Raw genomic sequence first — 15,947 nt, forward strand, 5'->3', positions numbered from 1 at the left:
GAGCTTCCTGACAGACAAATTTATCGATTTTTGGTTTAAATCAAGAAGCGGGATATAAAACTGACTTCGATGCGGCAACTAAATACGAATTAGCCAGCTAACTAATTAGAAGGTGTGTTTTTAAATTCAAATTTTATCTGATGGATTGAGCCCTTTCGACGGACAGCTCTGTACCTCAATGGCAAATCGATTCACCTCCACTCAGGATGACTTTGAGTGAGCCAATTACAATGCAACCCAGAATCTGACGCGTCATGACCGGAGCTCGATTTTGTTCCTTTATACATAGTCATACAGCAGTGATGGTTGTGGCACGTATGACCAAAACAGTATAGCATGTGAAAAACGTGCTGCGTCGTGGGATCAGAGCACAAAAAAGTTTCCGTAACTAATACAGAATAGTGAATAAGCAAGGGCTATGAAAGGGTAGGGAAATAAGAGATACAGTAGCAGGACGCATGGGACTGAAACCTTGCGCGCCATCACAGCTCGAACGTTGCGGGACGAGTTTATGAAGCCCTTGTGTGAGGTTGTGCTGGTAGTTGATTCCAGGGAAATCACCTGCGATGAAGAGTTGCCGTTCGGAATCCTGCAAGAGAATGTAAAGTACGTTAATGAACCAAATACGCTAGATGGGCTCAGTGGTTCAACAATGTGGATGGTCATTCCTTTTCATCTTGTTTTGGCAACGTGTGGACTTAACCGTAACCGTATATTCATAGTAGTCGTTAACCCATGGATGATTTCCCCTATTTCTCTAAGCTCTCACCTCTTGGGCATAGCTAACGCTGATGGAAACATATAGATGCCACCAAACAGACTTCCTATTGACTACACTCCACTTGTGATTTGAGTTAATTTTTTTCCTCCATTCTTCTTGTGTGCTAAGGTTGTTCCTATATGTTTATTTGTTGTTTCCATTCTGTGCTTATATATCCTCCACTTGTATGCGACGTGAACGTTAGTCAATCACTGACTTTCATCAACATATTGGCTCTTTTTGGAGCTTCGCAGTGTTCCTGGTTCAATACGTTCACGTGATCTTCTTCATGCACCGGGAATTCCGTCTTAATTTGACGTGAACTTTGGAAAGCCACAGTGTTTCCGATTTACTTTATTTACTCAGGATCTCTTCGGGAATAAGCGTTAACCCGGTGTACTGCAAATGACGTTACCCCCAAGTGTTGGTGTTTACACCATTTCATCATGGTTCACGGTACCGCATGTTTAGTAAATTGGTTCGGCTTCTGAAGTCATACTTAAAGTGGCCCATCTGATCGCTGGACACAATGACAAGCTTGTGTGCAACCAAAAGACGCGAATTTATGGGAGATTTTGTTCACAATGTAGACCACCAGCTGTACCTATAAGCGAGTAGTTTAAAGGATGCAGAAGAATGTTCCTGGTTGCAATTGAACCAGTCTATCCTGAGGAACTTACCACAGTACAGAGTATCTACGGGAAAATACATAAATCAAACAGTGGCTTGATTCTGGGCTATTTCACCAGAGCAAAACACGACAGGGCCCCGTCTGGAACCCACTGGATAGGAAATATCGGAAGAATACACCAATTTTCCAGAAAAAATGCAATACCAAATAAAATTGCCGTATCCATTAAGCAGAAATTGAACATCACGGACGAAACAAGGGCGACAGATACATGGATTAGGTGTGCTCTTATATTTGTTGATCGCTTGCTCGACTAGTTACCATGGGCAGCTAAACTTCCCTTTGGAATATAATGTCGAGGAATTAATTTCTGGGGCTACATGTTGACCAGATACCGGAGACTGGAATGAACACTGTCGCACCATCCGGCTAACTGAAAAAAATTAACCACTGAAAGTTCGACTTGGTTAAAACAGAGTACTAGCAGACAGGCGTATGTGACATAAATTTCCTGCCCACGCCTAATGATTCTTGTGTCACCGAATTCCTGATACCCGAGTAGTCTGATCACTTTATCTACGTTCCAAATGATATGCTGGATTTGCTTTTTGTCAAGCAGTACATTTGGTCAGTGAGACTGTGAGGTTATCCGACTTTTAAGTGGAAATACGGCTCTTGTTCCCTTGAGTGACGCGTATTTCTTCACGAGAAATTAGTTGCGACGATAACTTTTCTGAAAATATTTTGAATTCGACCCCTTTGGAACAAAAGTCGGTTTAGTGCGATTTGATGCTTAAAGTGAATTTTTTTAAATGAGCACTAGTGAGCAAAAATCCAGGTACTACAGAGGCGTTTTACGCCGGTTGGCTGAACCTGTATTGTTTCGTTGTTTTGGCAATTTCCACTACTTAGAGGCACTTCGGATTCTGTGGCTAGGATCCTGAGAAATCATAGAAAAACGATATTTACAAAAAAGTGCACGTTGAACTTATTATGTTTCGTGTGCCCTAAATTATCAATGACGCACATCCAGTTGGCAAAACATAGCACTATTCGATGCTACCTACCACTGTTGTCAGTAGCTAAAATTGTTCGCAGAAAATTGCCAGGAAGGGAATTCAACTAAGCTGACCAGAAGGATACTTCGAAAAGATCTTATTATACGTGGACTGCATGGGGAAGACGCAGCCAGACTACCGAAGAAGGTAGGGCTTTTTACACCCGACCCGTCATCTACGCTATGAAGTTTCCGTGAGTCTGGAGGGCCGTCCAAGTAAGTGCTGACTGAATCCATCCATAAGGAGGATTTCCTTCAGTACAAATATCACCCTGGTGAATACTCAAGAGAATAGCATAGAAGTATGGCGTTCTCGGAAGTCAACGTATATCCATATACGCTTTCATGTCTATGGCGAGTGGAAAGGGTGGGATATCGCTTGAGAAAAGCTGGAGGAATGTCCTAGGTGACATCAGCTAAAGGTTTCACGAAACACCCGGAAGCTGCATAGAGCCGTTTCAAACAATTCAATTTATTGACTATAGACCGTGTACAGTAGGGACATTGGTTCCAGATGCTACGGAGAGCAGAAGAGTACGGGAGATATCGCCAAAGCCTTGGAGGCGACGGCATGTTCACAAAGTTCAGAAATTGGGTAGCTACGCATTAGAGGCGGCCTGGGTGCAGCACATTCAGCTGAAGAACTTCCTAAACGAGAGATTCAGTTGAGTCTCTCGTGAAAACCCAATTGATTTGCAAATGAGTGTATTCCTCAAGCATATCTTCTTCTGCTGCTTACATCCATAATTTCCTACGGCCGGGAATGCAGATGTTTCTGCTGACACACTGTCTAAACCCTATATTTTGGCTGGGCGGAAATCAGTCCCAGAAAAGGACCTTTTCCCTGCAAGCGATTTTACATCAGCAAACGAAATTAACACACAAAAGCCCGGAAAAACGACAAAGCATGTCTGTATCATGAAAGAGTTGTCTGTATTGTTTGCTAGCTGACTGCAGAATATAGTGGAAGCCTCAGATTACCTAAAACTCTCCCACAATGATCATCGAATGTGACTTATTGCTTACGAACGACCGCATAGTGATACTGACGGCGTTGAGACCTGATGGATTGCTATATGAAGGAAGTACATGTGACACACTTTAGTGGTGATAGCGTCCGGGAACCAGTTTACTCACCAGTTATGATTAGGTCGAATAAAAGAATAACAATGCACGGTTCATTATGGCGAGTATGCAACTGAAAGCAGTATAACGGGCTTGTACACTTACATGAAATACCAACTCTGCCCTGAGAACTAGTCACCCTAGAACTGTTTGTGCACATCTAAAGACGATAGATTTTTATTACAGATTGCTACAATGGGCACCTTGAGGTTAGGGCGCTGGCAGCTATCCACGCAACAACACTCCTCAAATGATTACACTCGAACTTTGCTAGGCATGGCATTTCCGAACTGAAATAACGGACCGCGTTTTATCAGTAAGGGTTCTCTAAAATTCTGTAGAAAGTCCGTAGGACTTGAATATTGCACTAACGGCCGGCCGAACCATAAAACACAGCCGGCGGCTAATAGTAAAGTATATTCTGCCCACAAATCAGGACAAGACCTATTAAGTTACAGAAAGCGTACAGTGCTTCTGAATCCATTCGACAAAGCTGTAGAAGATTTTCGAAGAAGGAAGGAAACGATACGAAAACTGCAGTGAGAGTAGAGCACCTCGGGGTGACAATACGACAGCCATGGGAATTCGGCCGTAAGTCTATTGATCAATCATCGGAGCAGTTCAGAAAGTCATTCAGCTACAAAGGTCTGCTTGAGTCCGCAGCGCGAATAAACGGTTGGCGTACATCAAACAAACAATCGTTGACTGAAATACAGGACTGCAAAACCAACAACAGCCAAGCGCACTCGAACGGTGACCACATACGATTCTCGGTAATTTGATAAAACACGGCACTTGCCCCTGGAGAGGACTGAGAGCTTTTGTTAACTAAAGCCCAGGTTCACAACGTATTCACTCATTCTAAAGTTCAGAGTAAGGCTGAGGAAAACCGAGAAATCAAATCAAAGCTGGATAGCCATTACGACTAACTCAAAGGACGCACGTCAACAAATGAAGAAGCCCGGCGACTTCCAGCTAAACTAGTCGATACCCCAGATCAATTCGCCTGCCGCAATAGGTTGAAAGCTGAAAGTAGTAAACTATTAGGGAAACGAGGGAGTTGTCATAATAATTTCAGTGGAGTATCATTCGAAAATGAATCCACTCCCAAATGACAGTGAAAAATCGAACCTGGCCCAGTTTGGCAAACTATAATTTGATAGAAAACCAGATATTACGGAGCTCAGAGCTGCTTTCCATAAATGGTCAGATATCTTAATTTTAATGGGACTGCTTGAAGCTCATAGGTTCACTAACACTGAAAAGGGGTGGCTGCAAAACACACGAGCAAGCAGAACTTTGAGGTTTATACTGGGAGACCGGAAAAGCCAAAATTGTTGCGACGTGGGTACTTGATATTTTGAAGCACATTCTCCGAAGGAAAATTTACAGTTAGCGGTTATCGTGGAACACACTACAGAAAGTTCGCACATGCTCTTCTGGATCGACGTGGCCTACTTATTCACGAATATCCTATTCCAAACCAGAATAGATTCAGTTGCGCCTTCTTCTCCAGACATCCTGGACAAAAATGTATCTTATTTGATTGCTCTCGATAAGAGAATTCTCCTATTTACGTATGATATCCACCTTAACTTTGTAAGTGTTGCTTACAGATGGCATCAGTATGGAGAGCTCAGTGAGACCAATGTTAGCTGAGAATGGTTAAGAAGCACTCTAATGATGACGTCACCAGAATTGCACGACAAAAAACTAGGAGTTCAACGTTCAACGCAGCTCCCAAAATTTATCTGATTAACCGATCTTCATGTTTGTCACTTTACTTGTAGGTTGTGCTCAGCAAGGAGACGGCGCAGAGCTTGATTTTATATTCACCTACTTCACTTTAGGTCACTCACGGGCGTATTTGCGTTTCTACAAGTCTGGCTGTGAATAGACCGCTTGTCCCAAACTTTTCGATAACAAAAATAAGTGAAATGGTTTCATCCTACGGTGTGTATCTGCTTGTTGCCCTGTTCAAACAGTCCAGTTGATTCAACCGGTAATCGGTTCCTCTTGAGGTCCTGAAATTTTCCGTACAAAGGGTTGGGAATTTCACCAGAATTTCTTGGCGGAAATGTGTTAGTGGTTCAAACAGCGCCAGCAAAGCGCAGGAGGGATCAGTCACATGAGCCCTCGATAACAGAATACACCGTGTAGATTACAGTATAGCATTATATGCTCACAAAATACGTCCGTTTGTACGTTCATCGGTCGGCGGCCTGCTGGGCGCTCGCCAATTTAGCCCCCTGGTTTGGGTTGCTGTATGGGCTGTTTGCTAGCTTACGTTCACATTTTTGCACTGTGTCTTGTTGTATTATGCTGTGGTGGGATTCCTCTTATTGTTTATTGATTGTATCGTGTTTGATGTGGACTTCATGCATAAATATGCAAATGGCAACTACAAGATTTTGGACACCCCGAAGCGCTAAGGATACAATATTGCTAAGGCGGCTCAGTGACCAGTTATGTGCTGACCAGGCTGAAAAGTGGATAGCACTTACTAACCAGATTTCTTTGTTTCAACTGAGTTTCAATTGTGATTACTGAGGGCAAACTCGAAAGTTTCGTTTTTTACGTGGCCTTGACCACTAAGGGCCATTAGTTGTATGTACTGGTGGATTTAAATCTGTCCCGTTCTGTCTCCTCTTGCTTTAAACCACCGGGTTTGAATCAGTCAGGCAAGTTCATTCGGTCACACATGTGGGGGTCCACTGGCGTCGTTCGATGTGACAAGCAAACCCGGAAACCGATGACAGTTCACCGTGACCTTGTGAGTATTCAAGGTCAAACATATGCACCTGCACAACGTGACCTAATGTGAGCCAACCGTCTCCTCTGAGTACAGAATCGTGCACTAACTCTGAGGGCTGCGTCTAAGTTTCGAGAAACAGACTAATTGTACAGACACTGATTCAATGAGGGACGTACTTTCAGGGATACGGTGAAGGTGATTTGATTCCTTCGACTGTCGAGCACCGAAAACAGGATTGGCGTTGCTTGTGGACCGAACAGAATTGTTCAAAGTGTGCCCTGGGTTGGTAGTTGAACCAAACCATTGTGATCCGGATCCATACAAATCATATTTATCTACAAGTCCCTGTTTTGTACTCGTATGTTGAAGTGCAGAACAGGAAGTCAAGGCGGATTTGTCACAAGCCGTTACAGCCGCAGATGAATCAGTGGCGACGGGACCTTGAAGACCAAACGAAGAGAAGGTACTAGTGTATTCTACAAATCCAGGACGACGCCGTTCAGCAGTAGGGATCAAGTGAGGAATACCAGTAAAAGTTGATCTAGCTTGTGGTGTCGTTCCAAGTAGTGACACGTGATTTGTAGATGATAGTGGTTGGCTGGAACAGTAACCAACGTTGACCGGAAATTGGAGAGTGAAGGTTGGTTTTTTGTGCAGGCTCACAGGTTGAAGCTTTCTTGCGTTAGGAATTCTGAAAAATGACATGAACGAAGCTAGGCGAGAAATTACGAATCGCAGTCCGAAACCGTGCTAACAGGCCTAGGAATGTATAAGGTGTTCATTAGTACACCAAACTGTAAAGACTCACCAATCACATACGGCGAAGGCTTTAGTATAACGAATAATTAACGAAGTGTCTCCAAATCAATCAGCTACCATTGTGCCGGATGGGGACTATTATAAAAAAACCAACAACCTGGAAACCAACCCCGCCCCACTTTTGTATTTAGTGTGCATATATATGAACTGACGTTTGTTTGTCTTTACCATTTCACCCATTTGGCCTTGAGGTCATCCGGCCATTTGTATCTGACTTTGCACGTGTGACTGTTGCACGCGGGAGCCTGTTTGCTCCCTTGCTTTGTACCTCTGTAGTCCAAGCGGACTGTTTGTTTTGGACGCGTATCTACTGTCGAGGTTTGTATAAATTGTGAATTTCTCTTACCCTAATAGTACCGTATAGAAACCCAGCTCCGACTTTGTTTTGCCTACCCGGAGGTTCTGGTATTACGCGCCACTCGAAGATACCGTTCGACCGTTACACATACAAAGGAGTTGTTTAAGAATTCAAGAGACAAAACAGAGGGCACAGTGGAAGACAACGCAAGAAGTGCCTTGGGAGCTCTTAATGGTAGCAGTGATGGTGAGGATGCCAGGGTGGTAGAAGCGTCGAACTGAGTGGTGGAAAACAACAAGGTGGATCAAAGTGCGCACATTATCCTGGGGTGTCAGGGCCAACTGGAAATAGACAACAGTCTAATCTTTGAGGTAGTTACCACAGTCATGCTTACAAAATACAGTGACCTCATCAGTAGGGACAACCCGTCGGATTTGTTCAAAACAACGTTTGGGACCGCGAGATTTGCATTTCGAGAAATCCAACAAGACCCTAGTTTTGTGACACTCGTAAGTGAGGTACTGATTTTTGTAACAAACCTGTTACTTTTGCCTACATTCTACATCGATTATCTGCTGACTCGGCCTGATATTTAAAGTTCACACAATGTGCAATGAAAGTGAGACATCACTAGGGGGCTAGTTTCTATTTTATTTAAAAAAAACATTGATTAAAGCGGGCGCTGCGCGACTTCCTGCACAGTCTTGGACTTGCCATTTTGCTTTGAGCTTTTTGAACGGTCATTCAAAATTCATTGCTTATCACACCTCCTGCCTGCATGTGTACCTTCAGGGGACGGTTTGCGAAAAATCCTTGAGTCTCATCGTTTTTTCACGACATTCCGATCCTTACGTTGACAGTCATCAGCAGATTCGCGTTGATTGGCCACTGTTTAATGGCATTTTTCAACTCAGCTCAACGAATTCCACTTCCTCTCTGATGCTTGGCAGCATCATAACAGGATCATCCGCGTGCCTGAGCTGTTTAGCTGGACTAACAGTCTCAGAAACGTGCTGTGGCGAATTTCTAAATCTGTGTGTATCGTGTTAATAATAAATCAAACACTTGGTGAGTCTAGAGAATGCCAGGATTATGTGAACGCCCATAAAACCCAAGCCTTTAACAAGTGAGTTGCATCATGGGCGACAAAGCAAACCGCACAAAAATCAAGAAACGTGTTTTTTTCTTTGGCGTCTCACTGTAATCAGATGCGTTTTTTTCGAAATCCACATCTACCCACGTTCCTCCGTTAGAGATCGCCAACTGCAGCGGTCTTTCAGCCTTTTGGAACGTGGTCTTGAGATGGTGCAGAGGTGCGAGATATGTGAGTTACTGTAGGAGAATCCGCATTGATTTTGGGCTTCTGTTCTTTGAGTTGATCTGACAACACACATCAACTGACGTATGTATGTCCAAAATTGCATCAAAGCTGTGCGTCGCAATAAGCACACAGCTGACTGACGGGTTTTTCAGTTTATTTAAAAACAGTCACAAGAACACGGTGACCAATTTGCTGTGTTAGAATGACCTTGGCCAAATATTGTCTAATACAACATACAGGTTCATTCTGACCGAAAACTGACATGACCTCCTAAGGAGACCGTCTATGTACGGACCCCACGAGGACTACCAAAGAATTGATGGGCGAAATGCATCCAGAAATGGTTAAGAAAATTTTACCAATTTCTGCCACTGCTGCCCAGAGGAGACCACTGCTCTTGGGAAGGAGATTGGATTCTGTTTGGTTGTGGCAAACTACGATGGTGGGACGCCTGATTACCCTTCAATGTGAAGAAGTCCGCGTCACGATGGAAGTGATTTCAAAGTTTGTATGTGTTAGAACACATGGAACAATCTGAAGAGCATCATGTGAACAGCTAAGGACAGACCATACTGATCTAGTTCAAAGACCACGAATAAGTCCTCCCAGAACCAGCTTCAGTAAGTTATATTTCGTGAAAAGTGGAGATTTGGTCTCTAGAAGCATCAAGTGCCCATATCGGGTTGGGACGAGCTGGTTAGGCACAGAACAATATGAAACGTAAGAGGACATAACGGATTTCTTTTAAAATCAAATACCCGACTCAAGCGTCGAACAAGGAGTTTTTCAAGTCCCCAGATAGGGACCTTCTTTCATGAAGGGCCGCTGTAATCAGCTGTTACACCTGGTCCTTACTGAGAGAAATCACCGCAGACAAAGTGGCGCTAGCCAAGAAATATACTTACCCGGATGGTAAGGTTTGTAATTGCATTGTATTATGTGTCGTGTATGCGGTGGTACCGGGTTGTTTAGCGTAGTGTAATCGTCGTTCGTAAGCAACCTGTTGAGGGTCATCACGTGTACCAAAAGATGGTAGTGTTGAGTTAGTAAGATATTGCTCATCCACACGTGAAACGGTATTCATTGTAGGCTGTTGTGAGACCTGAGTCAGTGGGTAGATGGAGCCAGGAGGTAACGTATTTTGGACTACATTCTGACTGTGCTGTCGCAAGTGTGGAAGTGGTACACGATCGGAGATATGCTCCATCGACCGCAAATGCGGGTTTTTTGTCGGATGGAGGTCGCCACCGAAAACTGAACTACCCACCGATCTTGGTGGAAGCGTACCGTCAAAAGAAGGCAATGATTCGGGTACGGACAAACATCTAGGACTCCATCTTGTGTGAGGAACTGGAGGTAACTCTGTCGTGCTCTAAAATGGAAGAAGTTAGTCGGTAATTGGTTTTAAAAAAGTCATCAGAAAACATGACATGAAATTGCATTTTTGATCGAAGAACGAAGTCTGAAAGTATCTCTGAATAGGAAAGTATATGTATGTTTCAACCCGGCTTTACGAGCTATCCGCGTTAGATAGACTCTTATGGTAAAATCCCTTCAGAACCACCAGGCTTCTGCGGTGATTGATTGAGGTTGTCCCACTAACTTCCTGTTTTTACACATTGCAGCATCAGAGCATCAGAGGAGTGACAGCAATTGCGGTACCTCTGAGCTTGCAGCGACCCAGTCACCCACATACTTGACTGTTCAACTCGATCGCTCACTGGATCGCGAGGCTTGTCTTTTTTCTCATACGCACAAACACGTCACACTAAGCTGGCTCATCGGACATCGATTGTCTGCACCGCCTAGTCAGCGTAGCAACGACTCATGTGCCGACGCACCCACGTATACTCACTGGGACCTACATAAAGGGAAACCGAATCCAGTCAACACACGGACTCGCGCGCGCGCAGGGAGCAGGACGCCAACCTCTCCCCAAGTCCACGGACAACCATGGAGTACGTGTAGCAGTCGAACTGCGGAGAAAAACACGTACCCGCCGTCCGGACTTCCACCAAGGGACCTCTCATATGCGATAAGTTCCCTTTTCGACCTGCTCCCATTCTCGCACTGTATTTATTTTTATACGTGTCGCAACCATACAAAAACTTCTATTAGTGCACATACACCTGAGCTGAACCGTATACAAAAGTCTAGCAAAGAGCATTGGTACAAGATGTTGGCATAAGAAAACAAACATAATAGCGCGCTGTTGTAGATGGCATCGGAGTTAGTAAATATCAGATATGGTGGACAAAACTGCTCGCTTGAGGGGACGTAGACGATCGGCTGCGGGACGTACATTAGTAAAGCGGGTCAAAAGCAAGTGGTCACATAGGGTGCTGATGTCTTACCGACATCATTTTCAGCGATTTGAATACCAGAAGATACACTCCTAGAGTAAAGCTATCGCGTCAGAAGCAACGGCGAATAATCATTCAGAGTCGAAAATGGTAAAAAAAGGTAAAGGTGGCCGTTTGATGGGAGGTGGGATAAAAATACTAAGTAACAGTTGTGTTGTGGTTTGTTGGACAACAGCCGAAGGTGAACAGCGATATGATTGAAATCTGAGTTATTGAAGAAACCGAGTCAAGTATGAATGATACCTTGAAAAAAGAGACTTTTCGTCCTTCGACCAATGTGTTGTCAGTTGCCGGATTGGTGTCAGGCATTGATTCGGCTCTCATGAGGGTTTTCGACTTCGATGGGGATTTTCGATGAAGTTCTTGAAGCTGAAAGGCAATCAGGCGAGTTTACTGCACTCTAAAACACTGAATTCACTACATTAGGTCATTCACATCTACTGGTTCTTACAATCTGACGATGCTGTCTGTCTTTGACGCACGGAACTACGTACTTATTCACTTAAGATGCAAGAAACTAAGTTAGCTGAAGCTTGAAGAGTGAAACACTGCGGACACGTGTTGACTGATTTATCAACATCTTTATCTGGAACGAAATATGATAGGTGGATCTGTAAAAACTGATAAGTCTGCAAGTCTAAGTTTACGAGTCTGGAAGCACAGGCAGTGTCTTCTTCCTATTTAGCACTGTTGTAAGCACAGCAAGTTCCACAAAGCCTTTGGGAAAAGACCAACGCCGGTAGATCCAAGATACAATGGACTAACAAAATGAAGCAGAATAAGAACATAACAATCCAATCACGAGATATCATCAATATGAAGAATGCTACTTTGTTTTTTTCTTTTCCGAAGAGACCACGTGCTAAATAATTGACGGAGAGGGATGTTGGAAAAGTTCTCAGAGGAAGGTGGTTGCTGCAATCGCGTCCGCAAAGAACCTTAGGTTAAAAAAAACAAACTGGGTGACAAATGAAACCTGTGATCTCAGGCATTCGTAGAGATTTTGGGTTTCGTGACCAGAAGACTAATAGACTGACTGAAAGCTCCCGACATTTTTTCTAAGCTTGTCGAAATCGGTAATACCAAAACTACCATGTATGGAAGCTATGCATGTAAACTACTCCATAACGGAATGCAAAATCAAGATGCGACCGCAGAATGCCTCACCGGTGGTGATTACTTAGAGTACTTTCGCATGTTATACCACGCCTCTTGCAGCAAGCTCGGACGAGTTACTTTTTCTTGTCTCTCTGTAGATTTGGCATTTCCTCGTTGACTTGGATCGCGCCACCTGGTAAATTTTCCTACTCGCTTCTGATTTATAGCTCAATGTTTCTAAAAGAGACTCACACATTTTCTGTACCAAAAGATGGCCCCTGTCAGCCCACTAGGCCACTGAATCAAAACACGGGACCATAAAGTTAACTAGGGGCAACTAGTTGGCAGATTGTGTCCGTGCGAAAAGGAGAATGCACACCAGCGAACCTGGCGAACTTTAGTGATGTGGTTATTTCTGCTATCTTGTCTTTGTTCACTCACCGTTCCCTCGCTGTATTAGAAACGCATCACAGATCACCTATGATCTGGTCCATCTTGACAGCCCAATTGATCCACCTCCTTCCCGAATCCTGCAGAGTTTATTAACGAACTTAGAAATCTGAGTGGTTGGTTAGGGAGAATAGAGTTAAAGAAACGTTCAAAGCCTTTGCATACTGAAAATGAAAAAAAGCCTCCTTGAACTGTGACCTGTCCTGAGAAAACTGCCGCAACGGAGTCTAAACGGATGTCTAAAAGACCAGTAGTCTCCCCTTGTGTGTGTTTCAGAGACCCTTCCGATGTCTAATTCGTCAAAAGTCCATCTTTACAACGTTATCTGGAAGGAAACAGCTCAACTCAAATTCAACAAACGCTTTGGTGTTGATATAGTTTCTCCGGTCGTTTCGAAAGAATTTACTGCTTACTTGTCTTCCCGCTTGTTGAGTTGTCTAACCTGTATAGGTGGACAGGTTAGACGCCGGAACGCCGAAAATCACCTCGTATAAGTCCTTCCCGAAAACGGACTTTGCCAAATCACACCCACAGCATGTGGCTCTCACCTACTGAAGTGCTTTGAAAGAGTACTGGGACGACGCTGGATTTGGGTGACAACTTCCAGAGTGATCACAGACGCTGATGCTCTACGCTTGAATCCGTGACATTTGTTGCGTATTCTTTGTTGGTGTTCATTCACAACACAAATATATTTGGAAGCTTTGATCCGCTTTACTGACAGAAGACTATGGTTGACAACGAGCGCACTCATGACTCGGCACTATCTTACACCATTTATCCCCTAGCCGGAAGTAAAATACTTTGTATTGTATATAAAACTTCTTTGATTTCTACAACACGTGTTCCGAAAACAGCTATTGTGATGTCTTCCCTGTCTTTAGTTTACCTTTGGTTGCAAATTTGATGATGACAAGGTTATTGACTGTTCATATTTGGGTTTCTGGGCTTCTCCGCGACTTTGGAATGTCCTCACTACTCTTGTACGCCCTCTTTCAGTCTACTCAGGATCCCTTTAGGTCTTCTCCATGGATCGCGTTATAAGCCTGTGTATGACGATATCCAGAGCAGTACCGCCAATGGCGATATATTATTCCGTCAAATGCTTGGAGGTGATTGTATCGAATAAATTTTCCTTGTCCAACCATGCAGGATTAGCCATTAGTAAAGTGAGAACCTGCTTGCTCCGCGCCATCTTATTCTTGAGTTTGTAATCACGTGCATTCTTCCAACATGTCTTTATTGGTCTCCGGTTAATTTTCAGGTTTGTTGGTTGATCCAGCTGGATGTTGCGCGGATGAAACGGTTTAACAAGTACTGTCTTTTCTGAGTCTATTGGTTCACAGCATTTTGTGGCTAGAACCAGTCTTGCAAGGAAAATTCTGCCAGATGTTAATCACCTGTTGTATGCCAATCCATCCGAATCCAAACCCAGACCAGATTTGGCCCAAAAATCTACTCACTTGACTCGCATTGTTGTGAATCGTGTTCGATCCTAAGAGGCCTCGTCTTCGGCAAATCGACCAATCATTCGTGTCTGGTGGATTCATTTACTGTGTTGCTATTGAACATTCACTATCTCACAGTTCATATTGCTGACCTGACTGCTGTATAGAACATATTTCTGGGCGAACGATATTTCTACGAAAGCCAACAGTAACCTGAGGAACAAACTGTAACTCAAGATTTAGGAAGATAATGCGTACCTGGTTGAGGGATGACCGCATGAATAGCTCCACAAATGGTGCTACTTTGGCAGGCGTTTTGAAGTTAGAGGATTAGTCACGGTATACTTGGCATGGGGTATTTTGAAAGAAACTAAACGCAGCAGCCGTCTTGAAAGCTGACGGATCAATACAAAATATGACAGATAGTTCTAAGCATACGAGTCGCGCAATATCTAGCCTCGAACGAAAATGATAGTTTGGGCAGTACTGATTACTTATGATGACGCCACTTGCCAAAGCTTTTTCCCAAAAAAGCAACGCCTTTGTCATCGGTACTTGATTGCTGGCTTATTTTGAGCCGCGCTGAAGGAAAACGAATTATTATCATTTCAAAAGCACAACTGAATGGGATCGGACACCAGGAAATACGAATAAACAATCCATGGAAAGTGATTGAAAGACCAACCTCGAAAATTGTGGGCATCGTTCTAAGTCGCATGGAAATTCTACTTGGCGATGTTTTGTGGTTCTGTATGAGCGGACAAGAGGGCTGTGAGGGTGCTGTTTGTGAGGACGAGGTTGAGTGTTCGGATCCACCCCAAGTTGCGGTGTCCTGTCAGAGTAAGCATCAAGAGGAGTCTTTTTATTCCGACTTGAGTCCATCCATTTCATTGGATAATAACATTAAATATAAGATTTATTCGACTTGTCTTCATAGATAACCCATTTTATATGAGAAGTCCAAGCATGCGTAGCACGAACCAAAAGAAGCAAGGGAGCGGGCACTATCCACCCATCTTGTACACAACGTACGGGTACCCTACCAACTAAATCTATCGTTTGTGATTCAGCTGGGGCTCGGTGGAGTCTCCTTTTTTCACGGGTGTACCCCACCAACTACAGAGAGTTTCGTGTTCAAGCAGAACATGTGGCCGATGGAAACTTATAAGGAGCATTATATCAAGAAACTATACTTTGATAGCTGAAGTAACTAAGTTCACCCTTGTCTAGCACATTCAGATAAAAAGCGGTATAAAAATAAACTTCCCGTTAACACCAAGTTAAGTTGCAAACGAGTATATTCTGCAACACTCTACCCTCAGGAAATAAATCAGCTATGCGGGAGAATCGAAAGGCATCGCCAAATGAGTTTGCTTCTGAAGAAATGATTGTAAAGAAAAGGGTTTCGTGCCCATAAAATCGTTGTCTTGATCGGGATGCATAATCTTTTGGGGTTTTGCGATGATAAAACACTTCATCACTGAAGTAGATAGGAATAGGGATGCATACAAAGAGCCTCGCCTGATACAGACAATACAACCATCATCATCATCATCATCAAGCAAACAAAGCGCCTGATACAGACAATACAACCATCATCATCATCATCATCAACGACAGCATGACATCAGTGCTCAACACCAATGCTTCACTTCACTGCCACCATGACTTATTTGAAAGCCTTATTGTAAAGAAAAGAATAAAGGTGGATGGGGGAGGGACTTAGTGCTAGCTTAACACAATCATTCCGAGGTGCCTACACCTCCAGACATTCACTCAGGCAATCTGGACAGAAACTGACAACAAGAACGCCACTGACATC

General features: G+C 43.7%; 1 protein-coding gene across 1 annotated transcript in view; it reads right to left on the reverse strand.

The window, feature by feature from the left end:
* Nucleotides 1–259: 259 nt before the first annotated feature.
* The window catches only part of T265_14319 (hypothetical protein), a gene marked incomplete at both ends in the record, with an annotated part of 18,799 nt that continues 3,111 nt past the window's right edge, over nucleotides 260–15,947 (reverse strand). Inside the window, 5 exons of the mRNA XM_009173115.1 lie at nucleotides 260–589; nucleotides 6,505–7,019; nucleotides 9,672–10,138; nucleotides 11,373–11,498; nucleotides 14,811–14,957. Coding sequence (XP_009171379.1) covers nucleotides 558–589; nucleotides 6,505–7,019; nucleotides 9,672–10,138; nucleotides 11,373–11,498; nucleotides 14,811–14,957 — 1,287 coding nt within the window. The remainder of the gene's footprint in view (nucleotides 590–6,504; nucleotides 7,020–9,671; nucleotides 10,139–11,372; nucleotides 11,499–14,810; nucleotides 14,958–15,947) is intronic.

This window comes from Opisthorchis viverrini (assembly GCF_000715545.1).
Source record: "Opisthorchis viverrini unplaced genomic scaffold opera_v5_174, whole genome shotgun sequence".
Taxonomy (NCBI): domain Eukaryota; kingdom Metazoa; phylum Platyhelminthes; class Trematoda; order Opisthorchiida; family Opisthorchiidae; genus Opisthorchis; species Opisthorchis viverrini.